Source organism: Limulus polyphemus, unplaced genomic scaffold (assembly GCF_000517525.1).
Source record: "Limulus polyphemus unplaced genomic scaffold, Limulus_polyphemus-2.1.2 Scaffold7719, whole genome shotgun sequence".
Lineage (NCBI taxonomy): Eukaryota > Metazoa > Arthropoda > Merostomata > Xiphosura > Limulidae > Limulus > Limulus polyphemus.
The window spans coordinates 21,979-36,543 of NW_013673329.1; the positions used below are offsets into that span (position 1 = coordinate 21,979).

Genomic DNA, 14,565 nt, shown 5'->3' on the forward strand with positions numbered 1-14,565 from the left:
AGCATTTCCAAAAATGGAAAGAGGTGGGTGAGGTTCCACTGTGTTTGATTTAGTACATGAGCAATATCTTAGCAAATTGAAAAGATAATATGCTCTTATATCAGTAATTTGAGTTCCTAATTCATACAAACTATAGACTTAGTATTTTGACATCACTAACATCTAATATGAACCAGTGCTGCATTCAACATACCATGTGACACACAAAAATTGATGTTTAAATGTGTTTTTTTTTTGGTACTTACTTTTAAATTAAGAAATTGAATAAGGTATAATAAAATTTTAATTATAATATACAGTTTGACATAAATTCATTAAATAGTAGTTCAATATCATTTTGAATGAGAGTCAACAAACGTGATAACACGGCCTTTCTCCCATAACTCATTTGTAAAGGTTTAACAAATCCTGAAAGAGAGGATGTGACAGTTGGGTTTGGCAAGAGGGGTCTGATTTTCTATTTGATAGCTCTGTAACCAAACAACAGGGCAGGAAATTCATGGTGGCATTTGCCACTGTATCTTCTGAAATGGCCATGGTGCCCGAAAAAAATCACTAAAATCCACAGCAATGACGACCACCTATCTGTATCCCTTTGGCCCTCATGATCTAATCTTATAATGCATACCACAGTAAATGGAAAAACCACTTATGATCACAAACACTGGACTTAGAACCCACAGAAACTACCTTGTTATGAATAATATATCACATAAAATGCATGGATTGGTGGGAGTGAAGTTTTCACTTTGATCGACAGTAAAACATTTGTGCAGTTTGTTCTGTCATACCAAAACTTAAGTCTCTTAGTAGTAGCAAGCAATTCAAATCGGTGCTCAAACAACAAACCTGCAGAGCTTAAACAAAGATCCATAGCACAGGAGCAGGACCAAAGTCAGATTGTACATACATTGGTTAGAGTGAAATGCATGACTGAAAATACTTCTTGCATCAAACATGTTAAAAAAGGAACAAGTTATGAAAGAGAATGCCATGAAATTTTTTCTATGGTGGCCAAGTGCCGGAAATTGGAACCTTTTTTTCTATCATTGGTAAAAATGTAGAATACTGTTACATCTCTGTATGTTTGTTTGTTAATTCTTCTACAATACAAGTCCTTTCTTTATAAAACTTGTTTATTCTTCCTCAATACAACTTTGTAACGTACTTAATTTTCACAGTTACACACACTATAGTTCACAACAATTCACTCACTTTCTATCGCGCTTAGACTTAATTGTCCGTCCCCGCAAACTATAGTTCCGATCTCTGTGTCTGCTATCCTCAGTCCCGCCGACCGTAACCGCTGTCTTTCTTTCTCTCTGCCTGCTTCGTCTCCGCTACGACTCTGTTTTTGTCTCCACTATGTCTCCGTCTCTGCCTTCACTACTGCTTCGACTCAGTCTACGTCTCTGTCTCCACTACTAGCGCACTTATATACGATAATACTGCCTGTTCTAGAAACTTCTAAGACTCTCAACACATGCTACCAGCGTCAGTTGACGCAACGCTGTCGCAACACACTAGCGAATCTTCTAGAATATTCGTCACGTGAACATGTTATAGAGTGTAGCTTAAGGTACTGTCTATATTTAATTAAGTAGTGTTACGACAGTGGGGGTCACGTGACGAGTATTCTAGAAGATTCGCTAGTCTGTTACGACAGTGGGGGTCACGTGACGAGTATTCTAGAAGATTCGCTAGTGTGTTACGACAGCAGGGAAAATTAAAAGTGAAAGAGAATTAATTAAAATGTAACACTAAGAACACTTACCCAGAGTTCATTACCTACAAGATAACTATCCAGGTAGTTCACTATGTTTGGATGTTTCATTTTCTGTAGTACAAAAAGTTCAGTGATGAAAAGTTCTTTTCTGGGTTGCTGGGTTAGATCAATCCGCTTAATAGCAGCTTTCAACCCAGTCTCTGTTTCTATGGCTGTATATACAGTTCCTGAACCATTGAAACAATAAAAGAAAATTTCATTAGAATCTGTAATATGCTGGTATGTGAAGACATTACCAGATGCTGGTGATAAAATTATTGTGTCTTTTAAAAAATAATGGGTTATCATATGTTTCTAGTCTTATATTTCTGTAAAGTGGTAAAACTGTATGCTTAATTTATTATACAGCAGTTAGAAAATCATGCATAAATAATTGTTTGTTATTATATAAATGCTACTCTAAAATATTGTTAAATAATAAATAGTAGATTATATTCACACACATAAGCACCACTTCTTCAAATTACAATTATTAACTTTTGGAAGTGTGTTCTGCTGTTACATTTAAGATGTACTCATGATGTGATGTTTGTTTTGAATCTTTTTTTACTATAGTTCAACTAAGCCTAATCTTTTGAGCATAAAATTATTAATGACACTGCGGATTATTTTGCCCTATAAACCTTGTGTGTGACCAAATGTACTTTAAAAGTTCACATGGCAATGATATCTTTCCACAGTGTTATTTTATTCTTCATAATTTGCCAAATCCCCCCTTTAAATCAAAATGTACAATTATTTAGTTTCACATTTTTAACCCTCTCTGAACTATGCAAACATTTTTGCTGAAACTAAAATAGTTGTGTTTGAATACAAAGTTTTCTTGATATAACATGAGATAGCTGTATTTGGGTGAGATGAATCAGACTGCCCACTTATAACTCTGCAGTTTTTTCCTTTGTAGATCAGAAAATGGCAAGGTGTTTCTAATGTTGGACATCTCTATATTTTATTATTTAAATCCTATTTTCAATACATCAGGAATACCATTCTACAGACTGGTTAACCAGCACATGCATTTTCTCTCTGCATAGCATATACTATAATAATTTTCTCTACTGAAAATGTACTTCCAATAGGTACTTACATCCTATCACATAAATATCAATTCTCATTTAGTGCTACTCTGTATATGAAAAAGTTTTTTATGCATGCCACAAGCCTTCTGCCTCCCCACCATTGGAAATGACTCATTTCAATATGTCTTTCATGTAAATTATCATGCGACAACCCTCCAGCAATGAGAGTGCCACGTGCTCTAGTTATGCATGTAACTTCCTCTATTCAATTCTACCAGACTATCACTTCTGCTAGAAATTGGAAGCATCAGTTTTCAATGGGTAGGAAGGGTGGGAAGTGTGAAAGGAGGTAAGTATCTATCGTAAATACATATTCAATATAGGAATAAACAGCTAGAATCCCACACTGAATAAGTAGCGAGACTGGTGCTAGGGAACTTGTGATATAAAATTTACCAAAATGACCAGCTTAATGTCAAATATTCGTTGAATTGAAAAGTTTTTCAAAAGGCTAATGAACGTACAATAAAAATTATACAAAATATTAACATATAGTCTTAAGAAAACAGGTTACCGACTGAGGAAGTGATATAGCTAAAGTAACATAAATCTGCTAATTAATTAGTGCTATTTTCCAAAAATGAAGTTTTTATCTCTAATATTTTACTACAAATTTATCTTTAAATGACAATACCATTCTTTTGCAACCTTTCACAATTATTGAAGCGTCTATACTATGGACTCAGACTTCTAACCAACTCATATACAGAACCTCAAACCACAAATTCAAGTACTAGTAAGAGTACTTATCGTATTCAATTTACCATATTTTTCTTTAAATTTAAATGCAAAAAAAACTACTGAGTACATATTACTTTTAAACTTACCCTTGACCAATTTCTTTTATCTTAGAATATTTTCTATTTGGATCTCCCACAGACACAAGTTTTCTCAAATTTTACATAGTATCCTCGTCTGTCATTTTCTTCTCCTTTGACTTGGTTGGTAAATTGTTGTTCTTCGTGGTGTTCTTCCCATTGAGTCTAAGAGATGAAAAGTTCTTTATATCATATTCTTTAACAGGTTTTGTATACTGGTAAAAACACCTAGTTATTAACTTTGCAGCTATGAAGTAATAATTCTAAGCCAGTAACACCCACCCTAATGCTCTGACACGAGAGAAATAATCAAAAAGAAGCTTTTGAATCATATGATCGAAGAACTGTGAAAAAAAACAACACAAAACCTAGAATGCCGTGGGTAAAAAACCAATAAAATACCCCATGAGTAATATTGAACACCATGGTTTGAAGTTTATCATTTAAACCAATTGAAGCTTTGTACTGTCAATTGGGGTTTGTGTTTTAGTGGACACTCCTGAAAAAGCTGTAAAGCGAAACGTTGAGTGTCCAATTAAAGAAAAATAACAAATTTGGAGGCCCCCAGTAAAAGAGCGGGCTTATGCCGCTAGAAATCAGATAGCCCGTTGAGTAGCTTTGTGCTTAACCTCAAACAAACAAATTTGGAGTTATGAAAATCGTTTATTACTAGCAATAAAATGTATTTTATACACCAATACGCATTAAAGAAAATAAAGTATTATAAAACAACAATTAATATAACACACACAAACATGTGTCTGTCAACAAGTATTAATTGTAATGTCACAACTTCTGTACAGAATGTTCTAAATCACACCATTAAAGTTATGAACGAAGTTAAATTTGTTTAGACAAAGAACCAATCTCTCGTGTTTTTATCATAAATAACACCTCTTGTATTGTTCTCTGCTGTTGGTGCAACATAAGTCCACATAATGACTATAAAAAATCAGAAAGTCTACACAAGTAATCCTGATATTTAGTTAGTGCTCCAATCATCAAAAAATAATTCAACAGATAATAATGTAACTGTGTTCAAATGAAAGTGTTGTTGTTGCTGTTTTGTTTAATTTTCTAAAGGACTGTCAGTAAATAAAATCTTCTACTCCTTCAGGAATTAGAGGTGAGATTTTAACTCAAACCGTGTAATGTACATAAGTTAGGAAAACTTGTAATCTACTATGTAGTGTTTATAATATCGGTATGCCTTGGGTTATGATCTGCTTTCTATTGTCAGCTATCCTGTTAAAGGTGTTAAGTAGTCTGATCTGTAATTTTTGTAACATGGTGAATAAATCATTACTCTCATATACGTAACGATAATATAGATACACATCTCTGAAGAAATCCGTAGGACCAACAACTACAATTAAAGTGTAAATATACAGTAATTATGAAAATTAACACAAAATATTTGCTTCATTAATTATTGATTCCACAACATGTATATAGCTAATTAATGACGGATTCAGAGACAGGGTATAATCTTTGTTGCTTTAATTCCACGTTTTTCACAGTCAAATAATTTTGACATGACCTAATCAAGCTAATATCTTTTTTATTTAGTAAAGTATAAAAACAAGTTTCATCACTTACCCAAAGCCAGGATATTTCTTATTCATAGCTGAGATGAGAGAGGATTTCAACTTCCAGCTATAGTTGTTTTCTTCCTGTGTTATTTTTCGTACGTATGTTAAACACAGGATCTCAAAAAGAAGTGTAGCTATAATAAGCGCGACAAGTGCGGACTGGAAAAATCCGAGGAGCTTCATGGCTTTCGGCATAGGTTTTAAACAACTTGATGTTTTTAGTTTTGTATATATTGAAGCTAACACTATACCCATTCCAGAAACAAAAATCATATAGACTTTTTCGAGTGGTAGCGATTCTTCCATCCACTGAGTATAAATGAAAATTATACTGCTAATGTCGCAAATATTACGACAAACAATAATAACAATCTGTACAACAAGCAGCAAGCACAGATTGTTATTGATGGAAAATTGGCCATCAGTTCTTTTACATAGAAAAACCATTTTCACGAAATGTTATTTTATAGCCTGCTTGATACTTTTTATTAGTTAGGAACCATTCAGTTTACTTGTTCTAGTTTCTAAGGTTTTACTCTTAGCAACATGACGTGTCTACAATATCAGATACATAATTGTTGTTGTGAGAAGAAGATGATTGTTGTATGTTTCTATTTTAATAGCAATTACAACAATATGTAGTTCGATATAAACTTATTAAAATATAGTTGAAAACAAGAAAGAAAGTTTTAAAATAAACGTCCTGAACAGAGAAATGACTAACATATAACAAACAGAGTAATGACTAACATATAATAAACAGAGAAATGACTAACATCTAATAAACAGACTAATGATTAACATATAATTAACAGAGTAATGACTAACATGTAATAAACAAAGTAATGATTAACATCTAATAAACAGAGTAATAACTGACATCTAATAAACAGAGAAATGACTATCATCTAATAAACAGAGAAATGACTAACATCTAATAAACAGAGTGATGACTAGCATCTAATAAACAGAGTGATGACTAGCATCTAATAAGCAGAGTAGTGAATAAAAATTATATGTTAGTCATTGCTCTGTTAATTAGATGTTAGTCATTACTCTGTTTATTATATGTTAGTCATTACTCTGTTTATTTGATGTTAATAATTTCTTTATTTATTAGATGTCAGTTATTACTCTGTTTATTAGATGTTAGTCATTTCTCTGTTTATTAGATGGATTAAGGAGGACGACTTGTATGCCGTATTCTCCTGGTGCTTTGTTTTTTATTACGTTTATAACTAGTAATTGTGTGATTGTTTTTATCAGTCAGAATGTTATCGGGTTTTTATTGACGTCATTGTTGTGTTGAGTTTGCTTCCATTTCATGTATATTTATTATATCGACATCCAAGGTTTTGGCTGTGTTAGTTTGTTTAATGCTATCTGAAATTTGTCCTTTCAGTTTCTCTACAGGGTTCACGAGCTCCACCTCAGCAGATATATCGAGACAACGTGTTACTTTTGAAGAGATTGTATTTTATTTGTCAAAAATGTTGGTGTGATAGAGTGTATAGGAAAGAGGGCAATCATAAATTGTACGAACACCTAACAGCATTATTTAACCTATCTCTGAACTCTGGATATATCCCAGTTTCTTGGTAGCAAGCGATTGTACTAATGTTCCATAAATAAAAAAACCAGCAAATAAACCAAAAAACGACCGCCCGATCACTCTGACTAGCTATGTAGGGAAAATTCTGGACTCTCAAATTATCTAAAAGTAGCCTCAAACTTACTGGAAATTCAAAATGGATTTAGAAAATATAGAACAATAACTGACTACCTGGTCAGTTTAACAGAAATTGTTATTGATAGCTTCAACAAAAACGAATGCAATGTTGTATGCTTTCTCGATATCGAGAAAACATTCGACACTGTCTGGCGCCCCTCCAGTGGCACAGCGGTATGTCTGCGGACTTACAACACTAGAATCCAGGTTTCGATACCCTTGATGGACAGAGCACAGATAGCCCATTGTGTAGCTTTGTGCTTAATTACAAACAAGCAAACACTGTCTGGCACGACGGTCGTAGGTCCCGAATGACAGAAATGGGCCTGTCACGCGTAATTATTCGCTGGTTACCTAACTTTTTGGAAAACAGAAGGCGTAAAATAAATTTTAGGGGAGCCTACTCGGAGTCATTTACACCAGAGGCAGGCGTCCCCCAAGGAGGGGTAGTTAGCCCTATTCTATTCATCCAGTACGTAAGCAACATGCCACTGAAAGACCCAAACACAGTATTTTCGTCTCAATTCGCAGACGATGTTGCGGTTTGGAAAAGTGCTCCAATCCCATCAATAACAACAATAAATATTTAACCACAATCAAACAAAAATATACGCCCCCCCCAAAAAAAAATCAACTAGTAGTATCTACAAAACATAAAAAAATCCTACCGAAGCTATATATATATATATATATGTATGGAACACTTCTCCAGACCACAACTTCAGCTAAATTTTTAGGGCTAACCTATGACTCAAAATAGACATGGGTTAAACACATTAACAAAATATTAACTAAAGTTTGCAAAAGAACAAATTATGCAAGAAGTCTAACAGGCAAAATCATGGAACCACACCAGATAATAACATATATTCGACCAGTAATATAATACGCATACCCAGCATGGATAAACATAACACCTAAACAGATAAATAAATTACAAACTCATTACTTACAAGAACCTATAAAGTATTACGCAGCACATCATCCAAATTCATGCCCAATTACACAAATATGCAAACAATCGCCGATACACTCTAGCATAATTCTCTAAATTACTTTAACAAAAATTTACATAAAAATGACCTACTGTGCGAACTTGACCGCTACAACGTACATGATGAAAATTGTTTGTTTGAATTTATACACAAAGCACACAATGGGCTATCTGTGCTCTGGCCACCACGGGTATCGAAACCCGGTTTCTATCGTTGTAAGTCCGCAGATGTACTGCTGTGCCACTGGGCGGCCATGATGGAAATAGGCCTACGCACCTCTCGCCACTCAATGTATATTTTAGATATAAAGAATTAATTACGCCATCTAATAATTCTAGACCTACATTAGTTTTAAAATATGTTAAAAAATTATAAAAGCGCATTCATGTGAAATGTTTTTAAATTAGGATTGAAGCTAGTGAAATGTGAGAGTATCATGTTGTATCTCCATATACATTCGTCAGAAACTATGCAACATCGTACAGGAGGGAGGAAAAGGTCTTTTAACCTGACCCTCCCAGGTCTTAAAGACCTAAATACCGATAAAATGCAGAAAGAGACGTGTACACCGCAACATAAGAAACAATATAAACATGACATCAACAGAACAAAAACTAAAAACAAATCATTCAACCCAACAAAAGAATCCACTACTTCCAACATAAATACAATACAAAGAAAAATCATACTCGGCGGTAACACAGCAAGAAACACAAAATGAACAAACACAACCACAAACCAGAGAAAAACACCAGCAACCAACAAACGAGCCCAACAGACAAAGTACAAACACTATCAATGAAGGTAACAGAGAATTAGCAATAATAATTACAAACATAATCACCGATTTCCTTCAAGAATATAGTAAACCAAATAACAAAACGGAAATTATAACACTAAACCAAATAAAAATACAGACATTATAACACTGATTGTCAATCTTATCAAAAAACACCTACAACATCTAATATCACATGTAATACACAAAATTATAATTAACATCATACCACAATGAATACTGTTATTGTATTATACATAAATATCCAAGACGGCCTTGTTTCTAAACGGCATGAGATCGAACACATGGCAGATATCATATTTATCACCGAAACAATGATCTTCAGTTACCATTCCTTCAAAATGGCAGGATACCAAGTAGAAAGAATAGACAAACCAACCAAGGAATACTCAGAACGGGACATACTACTTCTATACAAACAACAATTATCTATAAACACAATACATTTACTGTCAAAAAATGAAAATATTACAATAGATGTACTTCTAAGCAATAACCAAACAGTCACAATAGCAGGTATATACTGTTCACCATAAAACAAACCAGACACTACACTACTAAACAACATCTCCCAAAACAACAAATATATTTTTATAAGCTACTTCAATAGCAAAAACACAACTTTCGGTTGCAGAACCACAAATGTTAATGGAATACATCTACGATCATTTCTGGAAGATTCAGATACAACACCAACACATATCACTCCAGTGATATACTAGACCTGTGTATGTGTTCACCGATATTAATAAGATTCAGATACCAACCTACTAAACGATACAACACCAAAACATATCAGTGACACATAGCACTCCAGTGGTATACTTGACCAGTGTATGTGTTCACTAATATTAATAAGTTTCAGATACCTACCTACTAAACGATACAACACCAACACATATCACTCCAGTGATATACTAGATCTGTGTATGTGTTCACCAACATTAATAAGATTCAAATACCTACCTACTAAACGATACAACACCAACACATATCAGTGACACGTATCACTCCAGTGGTATACTAGACCCGTGTATGTGTTCACCAACATTAATAAAATTGGTACCTACCTACTAAACAATACCACACCAACACATATCATTCCAGTGATATACTAGATCTTTGTATGTGTTCACCAACATTAATAAGATTCAACTACTTACCTACTAAACGATACCACACCAAAACATATCAGTGACACGTATCACTCCAGTGATATACTAGACCTGTGTATGTGTTCACCATCATTAATAAGATTCGACTACCTACCTACTAAACGATACAACACCCAACCCTCTGTTTACACCAATGTTTCGTTTATAATGTACTCACACCTTTCTATAGCATTGCAAGTTATTTGTGTTTCACACCATTTTCTACATGTATGTTAAGCAGCCTTATATAAAACCAAGCTTTATTGTAACTTGTTTCGAAATTAATACATTATAATGGAACAAATATGTAGTGTTGTTGAATATATATCAATAGTAAAGCCTTTACATTATGAAAAAAAATGCTTTGTTTCAAAATATTTATATTCTTATGAGTTTAGTTTCTTTGCTCCTTTTGTAGAAAATATCTTTCTTGGGCTACTTTGGGGACATCACATTCCCTCTTGATTATTATATAAACGTAGAACCGTTATTCGTTTCATCATCATTACCGGATCCAAACTTCCTACGTAAGTACTTTTCTTGTATTACTGGATTCAAGTTATCTAAAAATGTTACCTCTATGGTTTTGGTTCAAAGATATCAAACAATTTTGCTTCTATACTGCTGAATCCAAGTCATCTAACAACGTCATTTGTACACAACTGGATCAAAGCTATCTGATAATGTTACTTGTACACAGCTGGATTTAAATATCTAACAATTTCACTTTTATATGGCTATATTTAATTATTTATCAATGTTCTTATATTCTTTTGTATCCAAGTTAAAATGTTACTTGTATACTTCCGGGTCCAAGTTTCTAACAATGTTTGTTGAAGTTAAGCACAAAGTTACACAATGAGCTATCTGTACTCTGGATCAGAGTTATCTAGCAATACTACTTGTATACTGTTTGGTATAACCTCTCTAACAATGTTACTCATATAATGCTGGATCCAAAGTAGCTAACAATGTTACTGGTCTCGATAACGATTCCCTCTTTTGGTATTCGGCCACATATCTCAATCATACCGAGTATTTGCCTATGATGCCTTTGTAATGTTCTTCTTCCAATGTTTCCATTACTAAGGAAGCTAGAAGAGCATTTAATGGTGAGTCCATGGCCAGTACAATATACGAATTTAGTGTAATATTCCCTTTGTAGAAGGAGATCATCTTCTCTTATCTCTTGTATCACTCTGGCGGTAGCCCTGATAGCAACCTCTGTAGGTACAGCAAGTTTACGTCGAAGCTCACCATCTTCTTGTTCTTGAATCTTACTTTTTCTAGTCTTCTGATAAGGTCTGTTAAGTTCTTCAATTGTGGATTGCTTATTGAATCCAAGGCTTGAGATAATGGTTTGGCCATGGTCATGGCTAACTTATGTGGTGCACTGCCTGTGCCTGATATTATAGGTCACGTGTGTATTTTTGGTGTGTATACCTTTGGCATCTCCTTTATGATAGGAGTGCGAAAATTTTCTTCTCAGAGATGCATTAATCTGTTTCAACTCTCTGTCTTTCCTAGAACAGTGGGAGTCTACAAGTGGGTGGAAGTGGTTGCAAGCCTGTTGAAACCGTCTAGCAACGTCAAGATTGTAGCAGCTTCCAAATTTACAGCTTAACATATTCTCACTCATGGTGTTTTCTACTTCTTTTTCCACTTTAAAGCAGAAACATCAAGACATTGCCTTCAACCTTCTACAAGTTTCCCAGCAAAACCCCCAGAGCATCCAACACACCAGCAAACCAACGAACACAATCTCAGAAACACCCGTTGCCGCTGTTCAAGTCGCTCATGCCAAAACCACCCACAACTAGAAGCCAATTCCAAAGACATGTTCACGCTGATCACAGAAGTCGAAAAGCTACCTCAGCCAACACACAAATTTACCCAGACCCTTCCTTCAAAGAAATACACAATGAAAACTCAATCCATGCATATTAAACTATCACTAAACCACTCTTGAACATCGACTGATTCCTTCCAAATGAGACCTGTGAAACCTAGAAACATATCTCTAAGAAAGCCAGGAAAACCCAAACGGAAGAACAACTTGTCGACGACATTCAAACCTTGCTTCACTGATCATCCGGATAATCTCTTTCATCCTACGATTATAGGACCGATACTATGTTTGACGAAAACTTCCAGTACCAGTTCCCATGTTTCAACATTTTTTACTCCAATGCAGAAGAACCAGTCTTTGAAGAAGACTGCCATCAGACGATTTCAGCCTTACCATCGCCTTCCTACCAGCCAAGCCTTTTTTTAAATGGTCTATTATACCTAATGTATACTAACCTTTTCCTTTCAGCTTCCATCTGCACGGTCAGGACATTCTTTTCGGCGCCCTATGATTCCAACCCTATTTTCATTCGCAAAATTGCAAAAGTTACTAAGTTAAAGTATTGTAAAGTCGTTAATGATTTCAAGACTTGTAACAAAACCCCAGAAATTTATCCTGATTTTGTGGAACTTTTAATTATACCACTTTAACTTTATAGTCCATCAATTTATTGAAATTTTAATTGATGACATAGTACTAGTGTTTCAGGTCTGTCATCATTCATGGTCTTGCCAACCTTGTCACTGCTTTGATCCTTTTCACAACCTCTCCTCCTTTCTGTGCTGTTTCTTGCTTTCAGCTTTCCCAGATGTCTCGATGCTGCTCATTAGTCACGTACACTGCCTCTTAATCCTTTAACGACATGCTAATAACGGTCACACGCCACTTGTTAAACCGAAATAAGTTACTTAAAGTTTCGGCATAAACATTTTACCAATTCACATAAAAATTATTCTAAATTTCACATGCGGAACGAAGAGGAACATCAGATTCGGAGTACTCTTGGTTATATTTTAGACCTCTTCATGGCCTGTTAGATTTTAAATCAAAATTATTGCCAAGATATTAGATTAGATCAGTGTCATAATTTCCTGAAGAAGACTTATAGTCGAAACGTTGAGGATAAAAGATCCTGTCATTGCATCCATAGTCTCATTGCTACCTCAGTATCCATGAGTTAGTTGCATTTTACTGAATATATGTATGAATGATGTATATTTATCAATTTTAATGAATTAATTAATGAAATGTTTGAATCACGGAACTGTAGAATATATGTTTTAAAGTGATGTCATGTAGGAACAAATTAATCTATAATAATATAAGTACATGTCTGTGGGTCTCTACGTGTGACTGCCATAACTCCAAGAGGAAAGAACTTAGAAACCTGAAATTCTGCACAAATACTAAGTGAACACTGATGATGTGTACCTTAGATATTATGACCTATCTTATCTACGTGCTTGCGCATCTTTTTAATGAGGCAAGCTAGCTAAAACCACTTAGAAAAGAAGTGATACCTTGTATTGCGAATAGAAACTACAGACAGACACGTGCGTGTTTATGTATGTGTGACCATTCTAGTACCAGGAGGAAAGAACCTAGAAACCTGAAGTGGATCTTAAGGGTATGCGCCTGGATATTACTAATCTTACCCATGTGCATGCACATCTTTCTAATGATGCAAGCTAGTGAAAAACACATAGAAAAGAAGTGGTTCCTAATATTACAAATATAAATCAAAGACAGACACGCACGTGTGTGTGCGCGCACGTGCGTGTCTGTATATGTGTGACCCCACCGTAGCTTCAAGAGGAAAGAACTGAGAAACCTGAAATTTTTCATCAATACTAAGTGGACTCTGAGGGTGTGCACCTGAGTATTATTACTTATCCTATCCATTTACGTGCGTGCAGGCGCGTGTGCATATTTTTAATGAGGAGACTTGCGAATAACCACATAGAAAAGAACAATTATAAATCACAGAAAGACAAACAGTATACAGGTTATACTTTTGTGCTAAAATGGGTTCAGAATACACAAACACTGTCAACCTAATAACCGGCAATCTGCGGGTCCGGGTTCGAATCCCCGTTTCATCAAACATGTTCGCCTTTTCAGCTGTGGGTTCGTTATAACGTGAGGGTCAGTCCCACTATTCGTTGGTAAAAGAGTAGCCCAAGAGTTGGCGGTGGGTGGTGATGACTAATTGCCTTCCCTCTAGTCTTTCACTGCTAAATTAGGGACGGCTAGCGCTGATAGCCCTCGTGTAGCTTTGCGCGAAATTCAAAACCAAACCACACCTAATAACCCGAGCGAAACCGAGTACTTTCGCTACTAAAATATAAATACGTTAGAATGATTTAAACAGTTTTCTTAAAAAATTTTGCAATTCAGTTCAAGGTCATGTTCCAAAATTATTAGTAGAAATTATTTTTGGTGGTCTTAATTTTTCTTAAGTCATTTACAAAAATGTGATTGATCTGAAACTATTATTTCATACCGTTTCTTAATTCTCATGATTACGTTAGTCAGTTCAGTCAATTTGATATTCAAAGTTAATGCTAATACCATACGTATTCAGAATATGTAATGTGTTATTACGAAGTTTACTTACAAATGTGCCCCCCCCCCAGTGGCACAGCGGTATGTCTGCGGACTTACAACGCTAGAATCCGTGTTTCGATACACTTGGTGGGCAGAGCACAGATAGCCCATTGTGTAGTTTGTGCTGAATTACAAACAAACTTATAAATCGGGTAAT

The 14,565-nt window shown here is 34.8% G+C and overlaps 1 protein-coding gene across 1 annotated transcript in view; it reads right to left on the reverse strand.

Moving 5' to 3' along the window:
- LOC106474815 (serine/threonine-protein kinase PAK 3-like) overlaps positions 1-11,326 on the reverse strand; it is a 23,873-nt gene extending 12,547 nt beyond the window's left edge. The window contains exons 1-3 of the mRNA XM_022403113.1: positions 11,210-11,326; positions 3,743-3,848; positions 1,775-2,028 (exon numbers count right to left, since the gene is read on the reverse strand). Of these exons, the coding sequence (XP_022258821.1) occupies positions 1,775-2,028; positions 3,743-3,848; positions 11,210-11,326 (477 nt within the window). The remainder of the gene's footprint in view (positions 1-1,774; positions 2,029-3,742; positions 3,849-11,209) is intronic.
- Positions 11,327-14,565: the final 3,239 nt, after the last annotated feature.